Here is an 18452-nt window from a genome sequence, read left to right on the forward strand (position 1 = left end):
GTCGCTGGGTCAAAATCCTGAACTCCCTCCCTAACAGCACTGTGGGTATACCCACATCAGATGGAGTGCAACGGTTCAAGAAGGCAGCTCACCACCACCACCACATCAAGTGCAATTAGGAATGGGCAACAAAAGCTGGCCTTGCCAGCAACACCCACAGTCTATATAAGATTTTTTTTTAATGAGATTAAACATGCGTATTATATCTACCTAAATCGGTTGTTTGCTGTCTGTCCATCATCTTTTGTGGATGGAAGGATGTCAAGTAACCTATGTCAGTGAAAATACCCACCTTTTGAACTTGGAATTTGCAGAAACTTTCTGAAACAGTGATTTACTGATGACTCTAGAGTGGGACGGGAATGATAGATTGCTCCACCTCTGCATTTGATCTTCTTATTTTCAGAACCATATTTGACTTTTGTTAAATGCTTGATACAGACAATGAATAAGTTTACTCCAATAAATGATCATAATTCAGTTTAAGATTTCAATAGGATATGCACTTGGCACTTAAGTTTTATTTCTCCAGTTCTAATTATAGTTCCCATATGCCTCTTTTTTGTTGCAAATAATGCATCATTGCTATCAGGCTCACTTAACCAACTCAATTTTTCTTCAATCGCTGAGCCACACTGTTCAATTGTTGAACCGATCATGTGTTTTCCTGTTCAGTACATTATAAACCAACTGATATCCCCTTAATGTCACTCTTTTAGTTCTTAATTTCTTTTGCTGTACAATCCAAATTACTGTAGCAGTGTTCTTTTGAAACAGGTGCTTGTAAACAGAAGCACAAACCCCTTTGGGCATAATTGTGTGTACTTGGTAGACAACCTAAAGCACACTGTACTACATAGGCAGATGGGACATGTTTGCCATTTTTTGGGGTGAGCAAAAAACTTTTTCTCCCCTTTTCTTCCCACGTCTCCTTGAGATTTTGGGATACCCAGAAAGATATGTACCAACATGTGAGTAAAGCTAAGTTGAATAAGGGGTTTGGCCACTCAGGATACATTGATCTAAGACCAGTAGTTGCACTTTGGTTCTAGCTGGACAGAATGATATAGCACAGAAGGATTGTGCCTGTCCACCCGTAATACACTCTGCCCTATTTTTCTATTAACCAGTTTTTGTTGTGATGTTTTTTGTAGTGGAATGGGCATGTCGGAGCTGATTGTGATTTAATTTACGCTAAAGACAAGGTATGAACCTTTGGCTAAAATAAGGAGACGTAAAAATATTAGTGTTATTCAATTCAGCTGATCAAATTTCTACTTTGAAATTTTATTTTTATGTTGATGCACGAGTTTTCTGTTTCAGAGATGTTGGGTACTGAAATTCCAGATTGACCCACACACCTTCTGACAGGCAACACCTGTTTGTGTCTGTCACCATGTTTGTCCCGCCAGCAGTCTTTCTGGATTACTGCTTTTAATTTTGCAAGCCTGTTGGATCTATTACCAGCTGTGCTCCCTCATTGCTAGATTCAGAACAGAAGGGCAAAATTCAAATCTGTAATCCCAGCAAACATCATAAACTTCATAAAAGATGCAGCGTGTAACCAAGGAAGGTTGGGGAAGTCTTTAGTAAATCAGGAGTTTCAGTTAGCTAAAGATTGGTATAGTGAGATGTTACCTTGATAGTTCAAAGCTACCAAATTTGTACTCCAGATTACTTAGAATCATAGAATGGTACAGCACAGAAGGATAACCATCGTGTCCATGACAGCTCTCTGCAAGATCAACTCGCCTAGTCCCACTATACTGCCTTTCCCCATAGCCCTGCAAATATTTTCTCTTCAGATAATTATCCAGTTCTTTTGAAGGCCTTGATTGACTCTGCCTCCATCACACTCTCAGGCAGTGCATTCCAGATCTTTACCATTCGCTGCGTAAAAAAAGCTTTTCCTCATGTCGCCATTGCTTCTTTAGCCAATCACCTTAAATCGGTGTCCTCTGGTTCTCAATCCTTCTGCCAACAGGAACAGTTTCGTCCTATCTACGCTGTGCAGACCCCTCATGATTTGAACGCCTCATCAAATCTCCTCTTCATCTTCCGTTCTCCAAGGAAAACAGCCCCAGCTTCTCCAATCAATCCACATAACCGAAGTTCCTCATCCCTGGAAACATTCTCATGAATCTTTTCTGCACCGTCACTAATGCTTTCACAGCCTTCCAAAAGTGTGTTGCCTAGAACTGGACACAATACTCCAGTTGAGGCTAAATCAGTGTTTTATGCAGGTTTATCTAGATTTCAAGATGGCTCCTGGGCTGGAAGCTCCCTAGGAAGCTCCCTTGCTGTTCAACTCTATCCATGGCCATCTGCTCCCATCCCTAACGTTTTCTCCCCCAATCTGCCCTCTTAAACTGTTTAAATTCCCCTGGCTCTTTAAATCAGTTCATTTTAGCCCTATCTAAAAGTTAACAGTTAGTTTAGTGTATGTTACCTGGGCCCACTGCCCTCCCCCAACCACACCTGCTCTTTGTTTTCTCAATGAAATTGATCCGGATGAAACTGACGAGAACAGCTGCCGATACTTTAATCTCCGATCCTGCTGTCTTCACAGTCCAGAGTGTCTGCAGCCACGGCATGCGGTAAGTCCATTGAGGTGAAGAAGGAGCTGCGGGACCCGAGAGAAGTCCTGTGAAAAGGTGCCCCGAACACCCAAAACATCCACGAACGGCCCCCCCGGCCGCAACTTCAAAGCGCCCGCGGGAGATGGCTCGGAGAGCATCTGCAGCGCACTGTCGGCAATGCTGCATGCCTTTATTTAAACCACTGCAAAAAAAAAAACCCTTAGCAAATGTAACCACCTCTAAGTCTGCCAAATGATGCTTCACCTCCCGAAGGACGTAGATGAGCTTTCCGGACGTCGATGGTGGGCACTGAGGAAATGGCTTATTACCTGCACCAGATTCCACCCCCCCCCTCCCCCCCCCCTTTACCCCCCTTCCACCCCCCCCCCCCACCCCCGTCCCCTTCCCTGCTCCACCCTCTCAGCTCACCCCCTCACAACCCCGTCCCAGCCCGCCCCCCCCCGCACCATCTTCACCCCGCACCCCCTTCCCCTGCACCCCCCCCCCACCCCCACCCCCACCCCCTCCCTCTACCCCTCCCCCTTGCATCCCCTCCTCCCACCGGCACCATCCTACACCTGTGTAGGGGCCCCAACAACCCCACTGCCTTGTGGGCGTCTCGGGAGAGACCAAGGCTAAGGGAGTAAACCCTAACAGAAAATCCGGAGCGGAACCCCGTAGGCGGTCATGTGTCACCTTTGGCATGTTTCCGGCAGTTCCTGCAGCCATACTGGTGCCAAACGTCGTGTCCTGCACTCCTTTGGACCCCACCAGAAAGGCCGAGAGGGGGGTTTTGACGACTGGGCAACTCTCAACCTCCATAAATTTGCCCAGGCATGCGCCATGGAGAGGTCACTCCATAGTTGCCTCACAGCGACTGAAACAACACGGAAGGCAGCAGTTACGGGTTATAAGTCCAGATAAATTGGCGTAGAAACTGGGCGCCACGGGTTGCCTTTGTCGGTGGGAGAGGTCATTGCACCTCACTGGACAGCTACCGCCCGCCTCAAACCGGGCAGCCCCCGGTCAATAAGGTTCTGTCCCGCCACAGTCTGCCTGCTTCAATGGGTGCTTGGAGCTCAGGGTCATTGCCCGAAAGGTGGACTGATACACCGCACCAAACAACATGAAAAAAGGAAAGAAGGTACCAGCCCTTCGCTTTGCAAGCTGGAACGTCAGAACTATGTGTCCTGGCCTGTCGGAAGACCTTACACAAATCAACGATTCTCGGAAGACCGCCATCATTAACAACGAGCTCAGTAGACTCAATGTGGACATTGCAGCACTTCAGGAGACTCGCCTCCCCGCGAGTGGCTCTCTAGCAGAGCAAGACTACACCTTCTTCTGGCAGGGCAGGGATCCTGAAGAACCAAGACAGCATGGAGTGGGCTTCGCCATCAGAAACTCCTTGCTCAGCATGATAGAGCCTCCCTCAAATGGCTCGGAACGCATACTGTCCATCCGACTGCTCACCACCTCTGGTCCAGTACACCTACTCAGCATCTATGCTCCAACACTCTGTTCCGCACCTGAAGCTAAAGACCAGTTCTATGAACAACTCCATAACATCATTAGCAGCATCCCCAACACCGAACACCTATTCCTGCTGGGGGACTTTAATGCCAGGGTTGGGGCCGACCATGACTCATGGCCCTCCTGCCTTGGGCGCTATGGCGTTGGAAGGATGAATGAGAACGGGCAGAGACTGCTTGAGTTGTGTACCTATCATAACCTCTGCATCACCAACTCGTTCTTTCACACTAAACCCTGTCACCAGGTTTCATGGAGGCACCCAAGATCACGTCGTTGGCACCAGCTAGACCTCATTGTCACAAGGCGAGCCGCCTTAAACAGTGTTCAAATCACACGCAGCTTCCACAGTGCGGACTGCGACACCGACCACTCCCTGGTGTGCAGCAAGGTTAGACTCAGACCAAAGAAGTTGCATCATTCCAAGCAGAAGGGCCACCTGCGCATCAACACGAGCAGAATTTCTCACCCACAGCTGTTACAAAAATTTCTAAATTCACTTGTAACAGCCCTTCAAAACACTCCCACAGGGGATGCTGAGACCAAGTGGGCCCACATCAGAGACGCCATCTATGAGTCAGCTTTGACCACCTACGGCAAAAGTGCGAAGAGAAATGCAGACTGGTTTCAATCTCATAATGAAGAGCTGGAACCTGTCATAGCCGCTAAGCGCATTGCACTTTTGAACTACAAGAAAGCCCCCAGCGATTTAACATCCGCAGCACTTAAAGCAGCCAGAAGTACTGCACAAAGAACAGCTAGGCGTTGCGCAAACGACTACTGGCAACACCTATGCAGCCATATTCAGCTGGCCTCAGACACCGGAAACATCAGAGGAATGTATGATGGCATGAAGAGAGCTCTTGGGCCAACCATCAAGAAGATCACCCCCCTCAAATCTAAATCGGGGGACATAATCACTGACCAACGCAAACAGATGGACCGCTGGGTTGAGCACTACCTAGAACTGTACTCCAGGGAGAATGCTGTCACTGAGACTGCCCTCAATGCAGCCCAGCCTCTACCAGTCATGGATGAGCTGGACATACAGCCAACCAAATCGGAACTCAGTGATGCCATTGATTCCCTAGCCAGCGGAAAAGCCCCTGGGAAGGACAGCATTACCCCTGAAATAATCAAGAGTGCCAAGCCTGCTATACTCTCAGCACTACATGAACTGCTATGCCTGTGCTGGGACGAGGGAGCAGTACCCCAGGACATGCGCGATGCCAACATCATCACCCTCTATAAAAACAAAGGTGACCGCGGTGACTGCAACAACTACCGTGGAATCTCCCTGCTCAGCATAGTGGGGAAAGTCTTTGCTCGAGTCGCTCTGAACAGGCTCCAGAAGCTGGCCGAGCGCGTCTACCCTGAGGCACAGTGTGGCTTTCGTGCAGAGAGATCGACTATTGACATGCTGTTCTCCCTTCGTCAGATACAGGAGAAATGCCGTGAACAACAGATGCCCCTCTACATTGCTTTCATTGATCTCACCAAAGCCTTTGACCTCGTCAGCAGACGTGGTCTCTTCAGACTACTAGAAAAGATCGGATGTCCACCAAAGCTACTAAGTATCATCACCTCATTCCATGACAATATGAAAGGCACAATTCAACATGGTGGCTCCTCATCAGAGCCCTTTCCTATCCTGAGTGGTGTGAAACAGGGCTGTGTTCTCGCACCCACACTTTTTGGGATTTTCTTCTCCCTGCTGCTTTCACATGCGTTCAAATCCTCTGAAGAAGGAATTTTCCTCCACACAAGATCAGGGGGCAGGTTGTTCAACCTTGCCCGTCTAAGAGCGAAGTCCAAAGTACGGAAAGTCCTCATCAGAGAACTCCTCTTTGCTGACGATGCTGCTTTAACATCTCACACTGAAGAATGCCTGCAGAGTCTCATCGACAGGTTTGCGTCTGCCTGCAATGAATTTGGCCTAACCATCAGCCTCAAGAAAACGAACATCATGGGGCAGGATGTCAGAAATGCTCCATCCATCAGTATTGGCGACCACGCTCTGGAAGTGGTTCAAGAGTTCACCTACCTAGGCTCAACTATCACCAGTAACCTGTCTCTAGATGCAGAAATCAACAAGCGCATGGGTAAGGCTTCCACTGCTATGTTCAGACTGGCCAAGAGAGTGTGGGAAAATGGCGCACTGACACGGAACACAAAAGTCCGAGTGTATCAGGCCTGTGTCCTCAGTACCTTGCTCTACGGCAGCGAGGCCTGGACAACGTATGCCAGCCAAGAGCGACGTCTCAATTCATTCCATCTTCGCTGCCTTCGGAGAATACTTGGCATCAGGTGGCAGGACTATATCTCCAACACAGAAGTCCTTGAAGCGGCCAACATCCCCAGCTTATACACACTACTGAGTCAGCGGCGCTTGAGATGGCTTGGCCATGTGAGCCGCATGGAAGATGGCAGGATCCCCAAAGACATTGTACAGCGAGCTCGCCACTGGTATCAGACCCACCGGCCGTCCATGTCTCCGTTATAAAGACGTCTGCAACGCGACATGAAATCGTGTGACATTGATCACAAGTCGTGGGAGTCAGTTGCCAGCATTCGCCAGAGCTGGCGGGCAGCCATAAAGACAGGGCTAAATTGTGGCGAGTCGAAGAGACTTAGTAGTTGGCAGGAAAAAAGACAGAGGCGCAAGGGGAGAGCCAACTGTGCAACAGCCCCAACAAACAAATTTCTCTGCAGCACCTGTGGAAGAGCCTGTCACTCCAGAACTGGCCTTTATAGCCACTCCAGGCGCTGCTTCACAAACCACTGACCACCTCCAGGCGCGTATCCATTGTCTCTCGAGATAAGGAGGCCCAAAAGAAGAAAGAAGAAGAAGCAGGTTTATCATAACTTCCTTGCTATTGTACTCTATGCCCTACTTATACCTGTATGCCTTATTAACTGCTTAGTAGGGTGAAATTCTAATCTTTGTATTTTTTGTACAATTTTCAAATTATTTTCAGAAATTATCTCCAAAATTGATTAAGTTTTGGCATGAACAGTTAGTTCTTGAGACAGGGAAAGGGATTAGTGTAGAATTTGGCACTGTGAACTGTCAATGTGAGTTGTAAATGTGGAGCATGCTGTGCAGATGCACAGACTCAACCTGCTGCTCTGTTACAATGGTTAAAAAATATTATTTTTTTATTTTGAGATACAGCACTGAAACAGGCCCTTCGGCCCACCGAGTCTGTGCTGACCATCAACCACCCATCCATAACAATCCTACACTAATTCTATATTCCCACCTGTCCCTATATTTCCCTACCACCTACCTATACTAGGGGCAATTTATAATGTCCAATTTACCTACCAACCTACAAGTCTTTGGCATGTGGGAGGAAACCGGAGCACCCGGAGGAAACCCACGCAGACACAGGGAGAACTTGCAAACTCCACACAGGCAGTACCCAGAATTGAACCCGGGTTGCTGGAGCTGTGAGGCTGCGGTGCTCACCACTGCGCCACTGTGCCGCACAGTTGTTGGCTACATCAGGAAGGATTGGTGTGCAGCCAGTCAGTTGCAGCAGGAGTGGGGAACTAAGGATATCCAAAAATTATATTTGACCAGAAGAGGAATGTTGCTGTATGGTAGACATCCTTGTTGTTTTGTAATTCTATTCACGTCATTGAAATTATCTGATTTTTTTTTACTGGTTAAATTGTATAACTATTTAAGTTTTCTTCTCTATCTGGGCTAAATTTTCTCAAGTGTGTTTGGAAATATTACATTAATCTAATTGCCATTGTCAAATTAAAGTGAATAAGCAAATTATTGGAAGATTATTGCAGCTTCAAATAATTGAACTACCTGGAGTAAAACAATGAATGGAATTTGTCACGTAGATGCACTTGAGAAATTTTGGTGCAGACATTTTACTTTCCCCAGTTGAGCTAATGCCATATTTACATTCATTGTCATTCTTGCACATAAACAACTGTAATTCAGTTTGATGTGGCTGAATTCAAAGATGTTGAGCATTAATTTTAGTTTGAGTTTCAGCCTAAGCTGGTCTGATCTGGTTTTGGCAGTCTAACTACGCACATGCTGAATAATTGAACTCAAAAGTGGAAATACAAGGCGTCTCGACATGATGTCTAGTATGACCCTAATTCTCAGGCTTTGTCAGGGATTAGAAGATGTTTGGAAATGTTGGTAATTCAAGATGGCAGTGGTATTATGATAGGATTGCATTTGGAAAGGAACATTTTCATCTGGCCAAATACTAATTTGTGCACTTAAATAAACTATGACTTAATATAAATATGTAGTTTTTAGTAATCTATGCCATTAATATGGTAGAACCTGTCTTCAATCCCTGCCCCATCCATTAACCAGAAAACTGAAACTGGAATGCTACAGTAATTGAATTGTCAGTAAATGTTTTATTTTATTTTAAATGTTAAAACATAAATCTAAATGGTATTAAAATGTATTTAAGATTCAGGCTATGTTTGACCTTTTTAAAAAGACCTCTGACACATACCGGCCATCCTTGTACATCTGGATGAACCATAGTGATTTGTTGGTTTGTTAAAAAGTTCCCAATGGCAACATTGAACTGTATGTGATATTCTTCCAGTATCATGAAGGGCATTTTTTGTGATTACAGTTCAAGTTCAAACTTCAGCAAAGGAAGGGCATTTTTGTGATTACAGTCCGCACTTATTCAATCTACAGCAAAGGTTTTCAGTCAAATCTTAAACTGTTGCAGGAGAAGATCATGAAAGAAATAAAACATGCATGAGATTAGTACATAGAATCTTTCAGCACAGATGGAGATCATTCGGCCTTTCATACCTGTACTGAAAAAGCTATCCGATTTAATCTCACACTTAAGCTTTTTCCCCCATAACCCTGAAAATTCTTCAAGTACATGCCCAATTGAAAGTTCTATGAATCTGATTCCACCACCCTTTCAGGTGTTATGTGCTAGATTTTAACAACCCTCTGTGTGGAAAAGTTTCTCCTTGTTACCCCTCTCATTCCTTTGTCATTTATTTTAAATCTATGATCTCTGATTACATGTGATATAAAGTAGAAGATATAGATATGTCATGAATATAAATTCTTAATACAACAAAGAAAAATACAATATCTTGTAAAATATTCAGTGCTATTATGCCTTAGTGGCAGCTGCGAGGCAGGCAACTGCTTCCAGGCTTCCACCAAAGTGAGATGACACCTTGGAAAGGTTTAACCATTCTCTCTCATATTTTGGGAAACACTGTGCCTCCACTTAATGGTTCTTGACACCAGTACAGCTAGGATGAGAAATTCAGTAGCATTTGGCATTGAACCTTTGTTCTCAGTGTTGTGGTGCCACACATCAATACTTTATTGTGTTATGACACTTGGCTGTTCCACTTTTCTTTGGATTTTCCCCATTTCTGTATTATCTTTCTCCCCTTTTAGGTTCTGCATACCCTTCCCGAATCATGAAATGCATTAGCCTGTAACTGAGAAGGTCGGAGTAAAATTCCTCTCTCTGGCAATACTTGTCATTAACATCCTGCTACATATTGAGAGTGGCCCAGGTCGACTTGCCTGCTCATTTGATTTTTCCTAGTTTTTTTAAAACTTTGCTTGTTTGGCATGCTTACTCAGTTGTTTGCATAAGCCTGCTTTTTCTGTCCCATTTTAATCTCGATATCTTTTTTGCCATCCAGGGAGCTCTAGCTTTGGATGCCTGTCCTGTCCCCCTCGTGGAAATGTATTGATCTTTTGACCCAAACCATCTCTTTGAAGGCATCCTATTGCCCAGTTATTATTTTGCCTACCAATCATCTTTCTCCTTTTACTTTGTCTTTGTTTGATTTACTTCTCGCACTTTTTCTTCTTTTCCTAATTCACCTCCAAATTTTCCCCCTAAGATTTCTATCTGAGTATTCAGGTAGATGCAGGTGAGAGGAAATTTATAAAACGAAGGAGAAAAATCAAGGCAATGTAGCAATCTGGGTAAAAATAGGCAGAGCATGGCAGGAAGGGCAGAGTGTTTTAACGGGATTAGTGCATCAGTGAATAAGGTCAGATGGCAAAAAAGGTGAATTTCAAGGTGCTTTATCTAAATGGAGAAGCATTCGTAACAAGATAGATGAATTACAAATAGTGATGGGTTAGACGTGGTCACATTGTGACCGAGGTTGGGAACTTAATGTTTCGAAAAGAGAGACAAAACGGAAAAGGGCAGGGAGGTGGGGGTCGTCCTGATAAAGGATGGCCAGTACAGACACGATGGGCGATTTCTGTGCTGTATAACTCTATGACTACGTAAGGACAGTAGTGAGGAAGAAGGTTCAGAAGCTGAGGCAGTACAATCAGTGGGTTTGGAGATAAGAGGTAACAAGGGCAGAAAACATTGGTGGGAGTAGTGAAAAGGCTCCTTAACAGTAACTATACTGTTGGACAGAGTATTAATCAAGAAATAAAAGGAGTTTGTAACAACGGTAGTGCAATAATAGTGCGGCACTTAAATCTTCATATAGACTGGACAAATCAAATTGATATAAGTAGTTTGGAGGACAAGTTCATGGAGTATTCAAGACTATTACTAGAACAATATGTTGTGGAACCAACCAGGGAACAGGCTATTTTAAATCTTGTTTTGTGTAATGAGACAGAGTTAATTATTAATCTCATAGTTAGGGGTCCCCTGGGAAGAGCAATCATAATATGATACAACTTCATGAGTGACGTGCTTAAATCCGAAACTAGAGTCTTAGATTTAAAGCCAATTACATAGGTATGAGGGGTGAGTTGGGTAAGGTAGATTGGGAAATTAGATTAAAAGGTATGATGGTAGACAAGCAATGGCAAACATTTAAAGAAATATTAATAATTTTCATTGAGAAATAAAAACTCCATGGGAAAAATGATCCATCTATGGCTAGCTAAAGAGGTTAAGGATAGTATCCAGATTAAAAGAGGCTTATAATGTAATAAGAATAATCAGCCTGAAGTTTGGGTCAGTGTTAGAAATCAGCAAAGGATGACCAAAAAAGTTGAAGAGGGAAAAAATAGAATGCAAGAGTAAACTAGCAAGAACTATAAAATGCATTGTGATGGTTAACGAAAAAGAGTAATGAAAGCAAATGTAGGTCCCTTAGAGGCTGAGACAGGAGAAATTATGATGGGAAATAAGGAAATGAGAGAGATGATAAATCATTTGTATGTGTCTTTACAGTAGAAGAGATGCAAAACATAGAACATAGAACAGTACAGCACAGTACAGGCCCTTTGGCCCACGATGTTGTGCCGAACCTTTAACCTACTCTAAGATCAAACTAACTACCTACCCTTCATTCTACTATCATCCATGTACCTATCCAAGAGTCGCTTAAATGCCCCTAATGTATCTGCTTCTACTACCACACGCAGCGCATTCCACGCACCCACCACTCTCTGTGTAAAGAACCTACCTCTGACATCTCCCCGAAACCTTCCTCCAATCACCTTAAAATTATGCCCCCTGGTGATAGCCCTTTCCACCCTGGGAAAAAGTCTCTGACTATCCACTCTAACATACCAGAAATAGTGAAGAATCAAGGGTCTAATGAGAGTGAGGATCTTAAAGTAATTAATATTAGTAAAGAAAGGGTACTGGAGAAATTAATGGTATTAAAAGCTGAAAAAGCTCCTGGACTTGCTGATCCACATCCTATGGTTCTAAAAGAGATGGCTCCAGTGTTTGTGAGAATTGGTTAACAGACAGAAAATAGAGATTAGGAATAAATGGGTTATTCTCAGGTTGGCAGGCTGTGACTAGTGGGGTACTGCAAGAATCAGTTCTTGGCCCCAACTATTCAAAATCTGTATCAATAATTTGGATGTGGGGACCAAATGTAATATTTCCAAGTTTGCTGCTGATGCAAAACTAGGTGGGAATGTGAGTTGTGAGGAGGATGCAAAGAGGCTTCAAGGGGACTTAGATAGGCTGAGTGAGTGGGCAAGAACAAAGTGACCTAGGTATCCTTGTTCATAAGTCACCAAAAGCTAACATGCAGGTGCAGCAAACAATTATGAAGGTAAATGGTATGTTGGTCTTTACTGCAAGAGGATTTGAGTACAGGAGTAAAGTATTGCTGCAGTTGTATTTAGCCTTGGTGAGACTGTACCTGGAGTGTTGTGTACAGTTCTGGTCTCCTTACCTAAGGAAGGATATAGTTGTTATAGAGGGAGTGCAACAAAGGTTTACCAGACTGATTCCTGGGATGGTGGGTTTGTCCTATGAGGAGAGATTGAGGAGACTGGGCCTGTATTATCTAGAGTTTCAAAGAATGAGAGGTGATCTCATTAAAGCATACAAAATTCTTACAGGGCCTGACGGGGTTGATGCAGTAAGAAGGTTTCCCCTGGCTGGTGGGTCTGGAACCAGAGACACAATCTCAGAATGAGAGGGAGGCCATTTAACTGAGATGAGGAGGAATTTCTTCAATCAGAGGGTGGTGACTCTTTGTAATTCTCCACCCAAGAGGGGCGAAGGGGCTCAGTCATTGAGTATATTCAAGACAGAGATCGATAGATTTCTAGATATTAAAGATACCAAGGGATATTGTGATAGTGCGAGAAAATGGTGTTGAGGTAGAAGATCAACCATGTTCCCATTGAATGGCAGAGCAGGCCCGAGGGGCCAGATGGCTAATCCTGCTCCTATTTCCTGTATTCTTCTGTTCTTATGATGATCTAAAAGTCCCTAGTTTCTACAATGGTGGAAATGTAACACCACTATTCAAGAAAGGAGGAAGAGAACTACAGGCCAGTTAGCCTGTCATCAATTGTTGGGTAAATGCTGAAAATACATTATTAAGGAAGTGTTAGAGGGCATTTAGTAAATCAGAATATGATGAGGCAGAGTCAACATGGTTTTATGAAAGGGAACTTGCATTTAAAAAAATTATTAGAGCTTTCTGAGAATGTAACTGGCAGGGTAGATAATGAGGAACCAGATGTACTACATTTGGATTTCAAAATCTATTTGATAAGGTGCCACATGAAAGGAAGGTCTCATAGGGTTGGAGGCATGGGTAGAAGATTGGTTAAAGGACAAAGAACATAGTAGGGTTGAATGAGTCATTTTAACAGAATCACAGAATTGTTGCAGCACAGAAGGAGGCCATTCAGCCATCATGTCTGTGCTGGCTCTCTGAAAGAGCAATTTACCTAGTGTCACTTCCCTGCCTTCTCCCCGTAGTCCTGCATATTCTTCCTTTTCAGGTACCCTAGTTCCCTCTTGAATGGACGTGCTTCCACCACACTCTCAGCTTGGCAGACTGTTAGTAGTGGGGCGTTGTAAGGATCGGTGCTGGACCCTCAGCTATTTACAGTCTATATTAATGACTTAGATGAAGGTACCGAGAGTAATGTATCCTGGTTTGCTGATGATACAAAGGTGGGGGGGAAGTAAGCTGTGAGGAAGACATAAAGGGGTATAGGTAGGTTGTGATTGGGCAAGAACATAAGAAATAGGAGCAGGAGTTGGCCATTCAGCCCCTCAAGACTGCCCCACCATTCAATAGGATTATGGCTGATCTGTCCCAATCCTCAACGTTTCTTTCAGGTCTGGTCTGCCTAACCCTTGATTCCTCAAGATTTCAAAAATCTATCTACCTCCTCCTTAAATACATTTAATGACCTAGCCTCCACAACTTTCTGAGGCAGAGAATTCCAGAAATTCACCACCCTCTGAGAGAAGAAATTCCTTCGCATCTCAGTTTTAAATGTGTGACCCCTTATTCTGTAATTATGTCCCCTAGTTCGAGATTCCCCCACTAGCGGAAACATCTTCTCATCTACGCTGTCAAGCCGCCTTAAAATCTTACATGTTTCTATAAGATCACCTCTCATTCTTCTAAACTCCAATGAATAAAGGCCTAACCTGTTTAGCCGTTCTTGATAAGAAAGGTGAGGTTATTCATTTGGTATGAAGAATAGAAACTTTTTTTTAAGTGTTGCGGAAGTATTAAATGTTGGAAACAAGAAATGCTGGATTCACTCAGCAGGTCTGGCAGCATCTGTGGAAAGAGAAGCAGAGTTAACGTTTCGGGTCAGTGACCCTTCTTCGGAGGGTCCGAAGAAGGGTCACTGACCCGAAACGTTAACTCTGCTTCTCTTTCCACAGATGCTGCCAGACCTGCTGAGTGAATCCAGCATTTCTTGTTTTTGTTTCAGATTTCCAGCATCCGCAGTATTTTGCTTTTATTAAATGTTGGAGTTCAGACGGATTTAGGTATCCTGATAACTTACAGGTACAGCAAGCAATTAGGAAGGCAAATGGTATGTTGGCCTTTATTACAAGGAGGGTTGGAGTCCAAGGTAAGGAAGTTTTGCTGCACTTGCACAGAGCTTTGGTGAGACCATGCCTGCAGTATTGTACAGTTTTGGTCTCCATATCTAAGGAAGCGTGTATTTGCCTTGGGAGCAGTGCAGCAAGGGTTTGCTAGATTTATTCCTGGGAGAAGAGAGTTGTCCTCTCAGGACAGTTTGAAAAAATAGGCCTATGCTCTCTGGAATTTAGAGATAATCTAGATTTTGAGGGGGCTTGACTGCGTAAATGCTGGAGAGTCCAGAACTAGGGGGCATAGTCTCAGGATAAAGGGTCAACCATTTAGACTGAGATGAGAAATTTCTTCACTGAGGGTTGTGAATCTTTGGAATTCTTTACCCCAGAGAGTTGTGGATGCTCAGTTGTTGAATATATTCAAAGCTGAGATTTATATATTTTTGGATAAAAAGGGAATTAGGGGATCTGGGAATCAGGTGGGAAATTGCAAGAGCAGCCATGATATTGAATGGCTGAGCAGGCTCAAGGGGCCGTATGGCCTACTCCTATTTCTTATGTTCTTTCACTGTACTTCCCCTTTTGTCCTCTTTCCTCTCAGATGCCTTTATGCTATGTTGGTCCTCTGCCTGAAATGTTTTTCTATAAACTTAAAACACAGCAGCTTCTCACCAAATGTTGCAACTTGCCACTCAGCCAATTCATTTTTTTTTTTGCATTGGTTTACCCTGCCTACTGTCTGAACCCTGTATAGTTTGCTGCTATCATATTGTAGCTGTAGCCTGTGATTAGCTATATTCTTATGTCACTTTCAGGAGGGTAGTGCTGATGCAAATGTTTATGCACCTTGTACACTTTAACAAATTGATCTCTCTTTTTCCGGGGCGAGATCCAGCAGGATTTGATTTAAAGGGAATTGAAGTCAGCCAGAAAGAAAGTTCCATGCCTGGAGTCTGGATTGCATTTACTCTCCTCCCAGGTAAACATAAACTATAATGAAATTGTTATGACCAGGTGAGAAAGGTGTCTAGGGGTCCCTTTTAGCCTTCACTTGGTCTTATTGAAACAGGATTTAATTTTTAAACACATTGTGTTTTGAGCGCCCCCTTGGTGAATCCTTGTTCACTGCTTTCCAATTACAAGGCAAAGAAATGAGCACAAACAGGCCTTCTTGAGTTTAAAGAAGAAAAGTGAAATTTATTAAAAATGTAAACTTAAACTCTAATTCAGTTAACGCCTACAGATACACACCGCACCCCACACTAGCGTGCATATGTGATATGTACATACAGATAGAGACAGAAAAGAGCAGAAGAAAAATAGTGGAGAGGTTTGAGGCAATCTCTGAAGAGGGGTATTTTACAGTGCTTCGAGATTGCTGTAGAGCCCTTGATTGTAGGTCGTCTTGCTTTTTGTTGGGGCCCAGTATTCTTCTTAAACCTTGTTCATTGTAGGAGACTTTTCTCTCTTAGGGTTCATGTGTCTTCAGTGGTTTCTGAAGCTGGTGAGAGCGAGATGAGAGCAGACAGGAGAGGGGTCTTTTCGGTCCAGGAGCAAACAGCTTTCTGAGTTTTAAAACTCTGTGGCAATTTCAAATTCAAAAAACTCCAACACCAGTTAGTCTTTTGACTAAACTGGTCTGCCACGTCTTTTTGTGTATTCGGCCATCTTAGTAGATAACCTGGAATGCTAGCCTCTCCACCTTCAACGTCTGGTAATCAAAAGTCCATTGTAGATTAAATTGGAGCAGGAAGTGGCCCCTTTGTCCTTTCCAAGTACTGTCTGTTACTATGTAAGTGTCTTTCCAGTCAAGGGTCTGGTGGTTTTTTAAAAAAAAACAAGTTCTTTATTTACTCCAGTAACAGTTTAAAAATCAGTGTTCATGTGGTGAAATTAATGTCTCATTCTTGGCAGGTGGCATGACAAATACATGACAAATACAGATAATAGAATATCATACCAGGCCTTGTTACCCACTGACTGGGTGTTTTTTGTAGATCTCTTTGCAAGCAATATGACATATTTTTGAACCTCTGTCCGTCTGTATTTATTGGTCCAGCTTAGTGATAGTAGCCAATCTGACGAGCTGCCTCAAAATAGCTGCAAACATTGCAGACACCTTAAGCAATCCTAAACTCAGTACTCAAATTTGTTGCTGTACAATCTACAGTTTGATAATGAGTAATAAAATACATTGATGTGCATAGTATTCAGACCTTTAACTCTCATGGACTGAAATATGTTTTGTCGAGTAATATAATTTGGTAAAGTTCCTCTTTCCGAATCAGTCTTCGTAACTAAAAGCTGAAAGGTCCTGGAATCATCATCCTTGCTGTGTTTCTCTGAATTTTTCTCTTTCAATCAGTGCCTTTTTTAAAGTTGGATTCTCAAATGCAAACAGTATTTAATTGTAATATTAAGTGAGTTATACAGGTTTAAGATAATTTGCCTCATTTATTTTTTGCTTTTTCATGTTCCCTATGTCCATCTCCCTCATTTCTGTCTACATTTTACTCTCCTCCAATCTATTAAAAGGCGCTCCAGTAGCTTAACGTTGCCTGAATGTTCTAATGTTTGATCAGTTATTGCAACCAAATAGGGCTTTTTTTCTCCTTTGCCAATGGAAGCTCATTCCCTGCTTCCATTTCAGTGTGCACGCCCTATGTTTATTGGCATTGAAATCCATCTGTCATCTTATGGGCTGTCTACTTAGTTATAGATCCTTTTGAAAACTCATATTTTTACTCTGTTTATTTTTCTCAGATTCAACCTCCTAGACTACTCTCACAGGTAATCCATCACCCACTGTTGATCCCACGAACACCTTTTATCCACCCAAAATCTAGATAATCTGCAGGAAACCCTCAACATTGTGTTTCAGCTTACTTTGGTTCCATCGTGTGCCATAGAAAACATAGAAAAATAGGAGCAGGAGTAGGCCATTCGGGCCTTCAAGCCTGCTGCGCTATTCAATACGATCATGGCTGATCATCCAAACTCAGTACCCTGTTCCCGCTTTCTTCCTGTATCCCTTGATCACTTTAGCCCTAAGAACTATATCTAACTCTTGAATATATTTAAAGATTTGGCCTCAACTGCTTTCTGTGGTAGAGAATTCCACAGGTTCACCATTCTCGGGGTGAAGAAATCCCTCCTCCTCTCAGTCCTAAATGGCTTAACCCCTTATCCTTAGACTGTGACCTCTGGTCCTGGACTCCCCCGCCATCAGGAACATCCTTTCTGCATCTAGTCTGTCCAGACCTGTTAGAATTTTGTAGGTTTCTATGCGATCCCCTCTCATTTTTCTAACCTCTAGCGAATACAAGCCTAATCGACCCAATCTCTCCTCATACATCAGTCCTGCCATCCCAGGAATCAATCTGGTGAACCTTTGCTGCACTCCCTACATAGCAAGAACATCCTTCCTCAGATAAGGAGACCAAAACTGCACACAATACTCCAGATGTGGTCTCACCAAGGCCTTGTATAATTGCATCAAGACATCTTTGCTCCTGTACTCGAATCCTCTCGCTATAAAGGCTAACATACCATTTGCTTTCTTAACTGCCTGCTGCACCTGCATGCTTACTTTCAGTGACTGGTGCACAAGGACACCCAGGTCTCGCTGCACCTCCCCCTTTCCCAATCTATCACCATTCAAACAATAATCTGCCTTTCTGTTTTTGCCACCAAAGTGGATAACCTCAAATTTATCTACATTATGCTGCATCTGCCATTTATTTGCCCACTCACTCAACTTGTCCAAATCACACTGGAGCTTCTCTGCATCCTCCTCACAGCTCACACTCCCACCCAGCTTTGTGTTGTCTGAAAACTTGGATATATTACATTTAATTCCCTCATCTATGTCATTAATATATATTGTGAATAGGTGGGGTCCTAGCACTGATCCCTGCGGTACCCCACGTGTCACTGCCTGCCACTTGGAAAAAGACCCGTTTATTCCTACTCTTTGTTTCCTGTCTGCCAACCAGTTCTCTATCCATGTCAGTACCTTAGCCCCAATCCGATGTGCTTTAATTTTGCACGC

The 18452-nt window shown here is 43.5% G+C and overlaps 1 protein-coding gene across 8 annotated transcripts in view; it reads left to right on the top strand.

Annotated features, from left to right (window-relative positions):
* Positions 1-18452, top strand: part of ldlrad4a (low density lipoprotein receptor class A domain containing 4a) — a 517031-nt gene that overhangs the window by 425828 nt on the left and 72751 nt on the right. The window contains exons 1-2 of one of the 8 annotated variants that reach the window (XM_068031205.1): positions 15328-15380; positions 17165-17191. The exons of 6 other annotated variants lie outside the window; for them this stretch is intronic. Coding sequence is in view for 1 of the 2 variants with exons in the window: in XM_068031203.1 (XP_067887304.1) it covers positions 15344-15380 (37 nt within the window). In the remaining variant the exon portion in view is untranslated. Of the gene's footprint in view, positions 1-15322; positions 15381-17164; positions 17192-18452 lie in introns of those variants that run through there. One more of the 8 variants, XM_068031203.1, reaches the window with a different exon arrangement.

Source organism: Heterodontus francisci, chromosome 5, assembly GCF_036365525.1.
Source record: "Heterodontus francisci isolate sHetFra1 chromosome 5, sHetFra1.hap1, whole genome shotgun sequence".
Lineage (NCBI taxonomy): Eukaryota > Metazoa > Chordata > Chondrichthyes > Heterodontiformes > Heterodontidae > Heterodontus > Heterodontus francisci.